Source organism: Myotis davidii, unplaced genomic scaffold (assembly GCF_000327345.1).
Source record: "Myotis davidii unplaced genomic scaffold, ASM32734v1 scaffold221, whole genome shotgun sequence".
Lineage (NCBI taxonomy): Eukaryota > Metazoa > Chordata > Mammalia > Chiroptera > Vespertilionidae > Myotis > Myotis davidii.
In genome coordinates this window covers 6,572,945-6,582,821 of record NW_006293349.1, presented here as the reverse complement: position 1 = coordinate 6,582,821, position 9,877 = coordinate 6,572,945, and the positions used below count along the sequence as shown (strand labels likewise).

The 9,877-nt window shown below is 45.2% G+C and overlaps 1 protein-coding gene across 1 annotated transcript in view; it reads left to right on the top strand.

Moving 5' to 3' along the window:
• The window catches only part of DNAH7 (dynein, axonemal, heavy chain 7), a 150,787-nt gene that overhangs the window by 43,094 nt on the left and 97,816 nt on the right, over positions 1–9,877 (top strand). The window contains exons 20-23 of the mRNA XM_015566120.1: positions 1,468–1,666; positions 4,247–4,387; positions 6,320–6,532; positions 7,871–7,980. Of these exons, the coding sequence (XP_015421606.1) occupies positions 1,468–1,666; positions 4,247–4,387; positions 6,320–6,532; positions 7,871–7,980 (663 nt within the window). The remainder of the gene's footprint in view (positions 1–1,467; positions 1,667–4,246; positions 4,388–6,319; positions 6,533–7,870; positions 7,981–9,877) is intronic.

Below are 9,877 nucleotides of genomic sequence, written 5' to 3'. Positions count from 1 at the left end.
AGGGATGATCCTTCCTTCCTTCCTTCCTCCCTCCCTCCCTTTCTTCCTTCCTTCCTTCCTTCCTTCCTTCCTTCCTTTCTTCCTTCCTTCCTTCCTTCAATACATTTTTATTGATTTTAGAGGAGAGAGAGAGAGAAATATCAATGATGAGAGAGAATCATTGACCGGCTGGCTACGTCCTGCACACCTCCTACTGGGGATCGAGCATTGCAACCCCAGGCATGTGCCCCGACCGGGAATTGAACCCTGACCTCCTGGTTCGTAGGTTGACGCTCAACCACTGAGCCATGCCGGCCTGGCTCGCCACTCTATTTAAAATGGAAACCCTGCCAGCACTCCTTGGCCACCTCTCCTGGCCTGCCTTCTCGACCTTCTTTTCCTTCGGCATCCTTTGTGCTATCAGTCTTACTCTGTACTGCACTGGAGCTGTTCACTGATTTCCTCTACCTGTTACAGTGGTTCTCAACCTGTGGGTCGCGACCCCTTTGGCAGTCCAAAGACCCTTTCACAGGGGTCGCCTAAGACCATCCTGCATATCAGATATTTACATTACGATTCATCACAGTAGCAACATTACATTTATGAAGTAGCAACGGAAATAATGTTATGGTTGGGTCACAACATGAGGAACTGTATTTAAAGGGCCAGAAGGTTGAGAACCACTGCGTCTAACAGAATACACGCTCCATCACAGCAGAGGTTTCTGACTGCTTTCTCCCCCAGGGTGGAGTCCCGATTCCTTAAAGGAATATTTAGCACACAACACACCAGCAGCGAATAGATACTTGCTAAACAAATTAATTTGGTGCTGTAGCTTCAAAGTAGGAGATGAGTATTTTAGACAAAAAGATCGATTTAGGCTCAGATTCCCATCTGAGACTTTCTCGCTGCTTCTTCATTGCCCACTTGAAAGAGGTAGTCGCTTGGTTACCGGTAATGTGCCAAAAGTGAGGGCTTTGGTCAGTTCCAACGATATCACGATGAGGAGACCGAAGTTGGGTAGCTTCAAAGCAGCTGGTTTATAAACTGTAAAGCACTTAACGCACTAAACCTAGTTCATGTTTTGCAGGACGTCTCTGAAGACCCCAGTTGAAATGGCAACTTTAGTGCATCTGACGATTTTCCAGATCCGTGTGTTATCTGTTAGTCAAGATTCGCTTGCTCCTTCCGTTACTTTTAAATCTTTCGATTCATTGTGTTGGAAACAAAGCCCCCTGGACATCTCCGCTGCAGCGCGACTTAGAGCTATAATTTTACAGACCCTGATTGTTGAATTAGTGAGGACCTCCCCCTGGATGCTGTCATCCACGCAGCCAGGGCCTGTGTCTCTTCTCTCTCAGCCCTTTATCTCCCGCAGCCTCTAGGAGCCTCACACATGGTGCACGTTGATGAATTTGGAATGATTGGTACACAAAGAATGGCCATCGCTCAGTTTATTGTCTAACATGCGTGTGTTTCCCCTGTCAGGGTACAGCCTCACCTGAAGAAATGTTTCGAAGGGATCGCCAGGGTGGAGTTCACGGAGACTTTAGACATCACGCACATGAAGAGCAGCGAGAACGAGGTGGTGGAGCTCATCGAGACCATTTCCACGGTGAAGGCCAGAGGCCAAGTGGAAAAGTGGTTGGTTGAGTTAGAGAGAGTGATGATCAGATCCATCCGAAAGGTAGCTGGCCGCGTTCATTGTTTCTAGTGAAGATGATAGAAGGCGAATGTGTCACTGATAAATGCGCTGTTGGAAACTGAGTCAGGGATTACCACTTTAACTATAATACATCGCTCAAAGACCAAGTGATGGTCTTTTTGATGGTCTGTGACATAATTTAGTAGTGACTCACTTGACAAGTGGGACCAAGTGCCATCCATCCCAGAGAAAACGTGGGTCATAGTCACGAACCTGTCTCACTTCGTACAGCCACACGCTGTGCTTCTGTCATGCACTAACACGCGTGGGTCCACACCGTCTATCTTCACACTTGTCTTAGCAGCCCCGCTCTCCAGCTTCCCATCCATCTCCTGGATGTGTATGTTTCTGTGGTGAACTGTTTTGCTCTCTGTATACACAAAATATGCACCCAAATGGTAGGAAGCCATGGCATGTCCTGCAGTGAATGTGAACTTCATATTTTTCACATCACCTCATAAAGCACATGGTCACTCCGCCATTTGTAATTATTTTCTTAGTGGAGAATTTCAAGCCATGGCCACAAACAGAGATGGGTTGAGCACTTAAACTCACTCTGTACTGTCCCGTGGACTTGGCACGCAGGTTCTCTCTCTTGAGAATAAATATCACGGCCGAGCAGGAGAGCACGGGGGCAAGGATGCAAAGGAAATAAGGCGTTAAGTCCTAACAGCAACGTCCATTACTTTTTCAGGTTCTCTCACATATGATTGGAAAAAGTAATTAGAATCTGCACGTTTAATGGATATCACAAGTCTTAATGCTTCTTTCTCTTCTAAAGCATGGTTTTAATATCTGCCTGCATACAGTTGTCCCAGTAGATGTAAAATCTTTGGGGCAGTTTCCCATTTCTGCCTATTGTAAATTAAATTCTAATGGACATGCTTACACATAGAGCTTTGATTGGATTAGTTATTTGCTCATGATAATGCTCATGTGGGGCACCAGTGGGCCCAAGAGGATGAGCTTGCACAGGCCTTGATAAGTAGTGACAAAGAGCACTCCCATTCTTGTAGCTGTTAGCGATGCAAATGAATTCCACTCGGACCACTACTGAGCAGCATTGCATTGGGGCACATGGCTGGTTAACTGATGTATGCAGTGAAGACTCATTATTTTAGACATATCTGATGCTGTTTCAGCTGTTGTTTTCATTTTGTTTGTCAAAGTGCTTAAAGAAAATATTTCGGTTGCCATTTCAGAGCATTAAAGCTGGGGTAACAAGGAATTGTGTAGGCAGTATCTTCCCCAAATGTTCATGTATAAGTTTCTGTTGGTGAAGTGAGCAGGCAAATGCAGTATAAATGCACATAGGAGATATGTGTGTTACTTTTGTGGTGCTATATATATTTGCATATTTGAAAGACTACTGCATGTCTAAATGAAGTTAATTTTATGTCATTTGTAAATAATTTAAAAAGTCATATTCTTAACACCTTTGCCCCTTTATCATTCTAGATTATCATGCCTTTAATGCAGCTTGCTACCCCCCAAATATACATAATTTATATATGGTATACATATATTTATTTGTATATATGACATACAAAGATATAGTAATATGTTTTACATTAAATACTATAGAACTTTGTGTAGTCCTACTTCTCCTCATCCAATAGATATTTATTCCACTCTTGGTGTATCTCTACTATGCCTTCTTTCCCCCACCTCTCAGTTGCTCATTTTTACCTGCTTTTCTGTGGCTTCCTTGGCCTTTTCAACTCCATAGACATACTAGGTAGACTAGAAATCTAAAACATTTTACCCATTCTTATATATTTCTCGTAAAAATCCAATTTTGAAATCCCCCCCCACACCTCCCTGGAATTCAAACATTAAAGTGGGTATCACCTCACAGACGATGTTACTATTTTTGATTGATCTAACAGATGAAAATGTCACCCACTGATGGCTGGTAGAAGAAGTGGATATATCAGTCCACTGAAAACATATATAGCAAAGCACATGAGGTAGACTTCCTGATTTTATGGCTCTCTACTCTCCACGAATGAATTATGCACTAGTCCCTGTCATCACTGCTGTGGGCCTCACACTATGGAATTGAGAGGGGGCGAAATCTGAAAACACGGGGGGAACTTGAGAGAAATTGTGTGGTTTCCCTGATGGCCAGGTGCACAGATGCACATGGCTGAGTGGGGATCTGATTGGTTCAAAGAAAATCAATACCTATGAATTTGATGGCTCTCATTTGGGAAGTATTTGAATTTATGTTTTACAGTAAAATTGCCTTATGTCTCTTCAATCCAAATGGATCTAGGATATTTTTGGCTATGACTGGTTTACAAAATATTTGACATACGTGCTTCACACAAATTGATCCTGCACCAGCAAAACAAAATGCTATGCAATGTAGTTGTTTTACTCACAGGTATAGGAATTAACTTGAATTTAAAGAGTCTGGTCATGTGCTTTGTGACTTTATATAATTGGCTAAGATGTAAAACATGGAACGGTACGCGCTCATCTGTTGGCGTTTAGCTCTTCATTGGATCGCATATTCAGGTGTGCAACTGTTCACCTTCAGCATTTTTTTCCAATTAGGTCATTAAATCTGCCATCACTGCCTATACACAATATGAGCGGATTAAGTGGGTGAGGGTCTGGCCTGGACAGACGGTGCTCTGTGTGTCCCAGACCTACTGGACAACCGAAGTCCAAGCAGCTATTTCGAAAGGGCAAGAGGTGAGCTTTTCCTACCCCTAGGCTCGTCAGCATTTTTCCAACAATTACTAGAAAGAAACACAATCCACCCAAAAAGCCAAGGTACTGGAGTCTCAGTCTTGTTGTCATATACATTATTGTACCTTTAAAAATAAAGTCACATTAGGACTGAGGAACTTCCGAAACTCAGAAAGGATAATTCTCTTTAATGTCTGGAGTAAAGCTACCCTCTGAAGACCAGGTAGCAGGCTCATTTAGACTATTTTAATCTTTATTTTTCATGCACTGCTTTTGAGTAAATAATGATTAATATTTTGAATGATGCTTGATTTGAAATATTCTAATACATTGGGTCTATAAATTTAGTAACACTATTCATTACTAAACTCATATTTAATACCATTTATGACTAAATTCATATTAGTAATTAATTAGTAGCCCCCTGGACTTCCCTCCTTACTTGCTGGCCCCCAAACCATTCTCTTTATCACTCACCACCACAGGGAAATAGTGTGTGTGGGGGGGTGGAGGGAACAGAGAAGCAAATCAGCCAATTTTACCGGCATCTTCAAGTTATTTTTTTCATTTCAAATGTAGTGTTTATCAACCTCCTCCCCTCTGTCCACCGTGTTTTTTCCGGGCCAACTCCAAAAACGCTGGCACAGGTAGTTGTGGTAGAGCACCATGGTGTTCGCTGTAATCCTTTTATGCTTCTACAAACGCCAAGGGCAATTGGACTCTCAAGGGACAGGTCATGTAGGTCACAACCTTCTCAGTGTGTCCTCTGCTCAAAACGGTCTGCCCTGCCTGTAGTTCTTACCTTGTTGTCTAGAGACATCGCCTTTTGGTTTACAACAATAGTACCCGCTGATGCCGAGATGGAGTTCCTCACACATCTGCTAGTGTATTCACCCGCCCCCCCAAACACACACACACACTCAGGTGCTATGGTGCAGATATGGAGCCGCTCACAGAGCAAGCCATTGTCAGCCTGTGCCTCAGGGTCACTCGCTCCACAGACGTGAGGGCCTCTGACCTCTGACGCGGGAGCTCACAAGACATAGCAAGTCAGCCTGTTGCCATGTCCCTGGCCCGCTCGCCCTCTCCCACTGAGCGCTGTGGTGCCCTCCTGGCTGCCTGGTGGCATGAAATTAACTAAGCTTTACCTGTGCCCTGACAAGCGAACGCTTTCTTTCTCCTCTGCTTGTGCTGGCCCTGGGGGAGGCTGCCCTTCTCCCTCTGCCTGCGGTCTACCTGGGACGCTGGCATATGTCTCAGCATTCTCTGTGCTGGGGACGTCTCCCCTCACTAACGCGGGGTTCACAGTGGGAAGGGAGGACTCTGCTTGAGCAGCTGGAGGCTCTGGGCAGCCTGTGGAGGACTGGGCGCTTCTGTCCTCTGCAAACGCCCGAGCCGTCAGGCGCTTGGGGCCAGCACAGCACCAGGTTGGACCGTCACACTCCCAGAGCCCGTCACACTCCCAGAGCCTGTCACCCCAGCATCTGCTCCCATCGGGTTACTCAGTGAGCGGTGACTGTGGACCTGGTGCCTGTGAGGCGTTCCAGGGGTGAGAACATGAACGAAGGGATCACGGAGTCAGAGCCAGGGGTGTCGCAAATGTGGATGTGGTGTTGAGTCAGGGTATCTTTGTACCCGTAGAAGGACTGAGGCATGATAAAGGTATTTAATTCCAGATAGGGTTTATTTTGGCTGAATACCAGAGCAGTTAACTCCAGATTCATTAGCTCGCTGTGTAGATTGGTTTACAAGGAATACAATGTTAACAAAAATACTCTCACCTGATACCGCTGTGGTGAGAAAAATGGATTATTTGGAAATCACGTCATGATAAAATTGTAGAAAACATTCTATATACATGCAAATTCAGAGTGTTTTTTTAAAAAATAAATAAATTCTGATCCTACTGAGTAATCATCTCTTCTTTTCTTTCAGGCTCTTGAGGAATACTTGGAAAAATGTAACAGTCAAATTGATGATATTGTCACCTTGGTCCGCGGCAAATTGTCCAAGCAGAATCGCGTGACTCTGGGGGCCCTTGTGGTGCTGGATGTTCACGCCAGAGACGTCCTCACGTCCCTGGTGAATAAGAAAGTCAGTGATGAATCTGACTTTGAATGGTTAAGTCAGCTGAGGTACTACTGGCAGGTAAGTGATAGCACTGGATGTTACTACAAAGCCATTTCAGCGCCCAGCTTTGTAATTTGTGCTGCTCGCATGGAAATAGTATCAGCAACATGGGATTTTTTGCTGACAGTTGACTCTACCCAAGCAAGCGTTCTCCAGATTGAAGATTGAGGCAGCCAAAAACTCCATCTAAAACTGTATCTATATCTAATCCAGCTCCCCACAGCCAAGTGTATAGTTACATAGAGATATATAAACACATATAGACACACACAAATTATGAGTAATTATAAAAATGTACTCATTTTAAATGAGTCCTTATGCTTGCTGAATCTGCACAATGTTGAAACTAGTCAGTTGAGAGTTGCATTTATAGATGACTGCAGACATCTATGGAAAATGCAAATCAGGCTGTTTCCGTTGGATTTAGTCCTGAGAACTTTCTCTTGCTCATCAGTTGAAGGAACCAGAAACATCATCTGGGAGGAAGGCTTTCGCCAGGGCACCGGGTGGCTGGTGCTGGCAGCCCCGTTGGGAGGTAGATGAGCAGGGACGCTTAGTACTGGGGAAAAGGTTGGGCCTGTTGAGAGTGGGAAGAGAGAGCTCACACCCAGAGATGCGGACTCTAAAGTTCTCATCAGATTCTGTTCACTTACATGAAAGGCTTGGGTGAAATGGGGTAAGAGGAGAGAAGGTGCACGAACCGGAACCTGGAAAAATAGGTGAGAGGCAGAGTGTATAGTGGTGAGGGGCTCAGACGGTGGCCTCATTGTTTCAGGCCCTCCCCTGACCGGGTGTAGGGCTGGGCAAGTTACCTACTCTCTTTAAGCATCAATTTTCTTATCTGTAAAATGGTGACCGTGAAAATACCCGTGCTACAGTGAAAATTAATTTAATAAATGGTCAAAACTATAGGAGAATAATGAGTGATCAGAAAGAGAAATTGTGAGAACAATCCCGTTCACAGTTGCATCAAAAAGAAGGAAATGCCTTGGAATAAAGTTAACCGAGGAAGTGAAGGACCTGTATACTGAAAACCAGAAGGCACTGATGAAAGGAACTGAAGAACTCATAAACAAATGTAAAGACCTTAATAAAAACAAAATTAAAAGTGTAAGCAACTTAAAGAAAATACAGGAGAGATAAGGAAAATATTTTCCAAAGATATTCTATAGGAAAAATTGAAGCCAATGACTTCAATTACATTGACAAGGAAATAAGATATTGAATTCTTCTACTGAATTAAATAAACTTTAAAGATGTTTATACGCTGGCTATTGCTTATACAAGAGCTGGAGATTTCATGTTATCTGAAATCCTAATATTTGAGCTAACTTTCTTTTACCTGCTCTCTCCTAGGACAATAATTTAGAAACAAAGATGATTAATGCCGGCTTGCGATACGGGTATGAGTACCTGGGCAACTCCCCGCGGCTGGTGATCACTCCGCTCACTGATCGCTGTTACAGGCAAGCTCGTTAACTGCAGGGTCTGTTGGGGATAACTTTCCCTCCTCTCTAGACCACTTCCATCGTACAAAGTACTCAATTATCTTCCGCTCCGTAAACGTATCCTGTGTTGCCTTTTCCTAGACCCTTAATTCTACTCCCAACTTGACCTTCAATGTTTCGTTCTCTGCTGCTTCCTCCTCTCCGGCCAGGAGCTGTAGGTATTGTCGGGTCTGGCTGTGGTTTCTTACGTTGTTCGCATCGCCTATCGGTTCTGGAAACTTTCTGGCTCTTACTTTTGGATCATTTGAGACATCTCATTGCTTCCCCCGAAACACGGAGTTTTCCTCATGGTTTCCGGGGTGTTCTCGTCGGTCATGGCTGGCGGATGCCCAGGTCTGGACCCCCAGCCAAGGTCCCTCCTGTGAACTAGCCTCGCGCATGCCTGCTGGACAGCTCCGTCAGCAGCTCAATCACATGGCTTCTGTCATCCGTCTGCATAACGGAAGGTCTCTCACTACTTAACCTCAAGCTCCCATCGCCCATCTTCCAGATGATCCCAGACCCTGAACTAAATTTTGTTCTTTTTCGTTCAAAAAGTTACCTCGTTCATTGACTAAACCAGTCCCAGGATGCGAGCAGAAAGCCATTTCATTCTTTCTTATCCCTGTTCTTTTTAAACTTTGCTCTATCAAATATTGCTCCCCATTCTCCCTAGATGAAGAAAGCTGGGGGAGATGCCCGCAACCCAGGTATATGCCCTTGACTGGAATCGAACCTGGGACCCTTCAGTCTGCAGGCCGACGCTCTATCCACTGAGCCAAACCGGTTTCGGCTTCCCTGTTCTTTTTAAACTTTGCTCTATCAAATATTGCTCCTCATTCTCCCTAGATGAAGAAAGCTGGGGGAGACTCCCCCATTTTTCTGGTTATTCAAAAATATTGGTGAATAGTGGTTTTCTTTTTGTCAGAGATTGAAGCCCAGTTAGGCCTCATCTCAAAGTTCTTATCTTCTCCAGCCGCTCCAGGCTTGGGGCCTGCATTTGGGAAGGTAAATGTGGGCAACCTTTCGTCACCTTTGCCCCTGTCCTGAGCACCGGTCCCGTGATCGCTGGTCTTTTGGCTCCGCTGCTGCTGGGGGGTGATGGCGGAGGGCGAAGGCAAGGGGCGGGGGTCTATAGTGACACGCGTCTTGTATGACGCTTGGTGTTAGCTCAAGCCCAGATGTGCTGATCTCTCAGAGGGTCTTTATGTGGGTGCCTGGGAGCCCCCTCCCCAGTCCCTGGCTTCTCCTTGCCTTCTCTGCAGGCTGCTGGGACTGTCCTTCAGCCTCTACCTGCGTGTCCCCCTGCCCCCCACGCACACACCCTTTCCGTGGGGTCTTCTCTGACCCGGGTGGGCCTCCTGCACGGGGTCCATGCCGCAGCCACAGTTCTGGATCCTTCCAGCGCCAACTGGATCCGGATTGAGGTCACCAGTGCCCCTGTCCTGCCAGCACTGTGAGTGCATCTCTCACCCTGCGGCCCCCTTTCCCGCTCTGCTGTACCAATGTGCTGCAGGGGCTCCCTGCTTTATTTACTTGTTATTTGTTATTGAATTTATTGGGGTGACATTGGTTAATAATAGGCTTCCAGTGTGCAGTTCAATAATACATCATCTGTATATTGAATTGCGTGCTCACCATTCCAAGTCAAGTCTCATCCTGTCACCATTTATCCCCTCCTACCTCCTCCCATCCCTTTTTCCTTCTGGTAATTATCATACTGTTGTCTGTCTATGAGTTGGTGGGGGCTTTTTTGCTTAATCCCTTCACCTTTTTCATACAGCCCCCAAACTCCCCTCCCCTGACAGCTGCCAGTCTATTCTCTGTATTTATAGGTCTGTTTCTTTTTAGTTTACTTATTTTGTTCATTAGATTC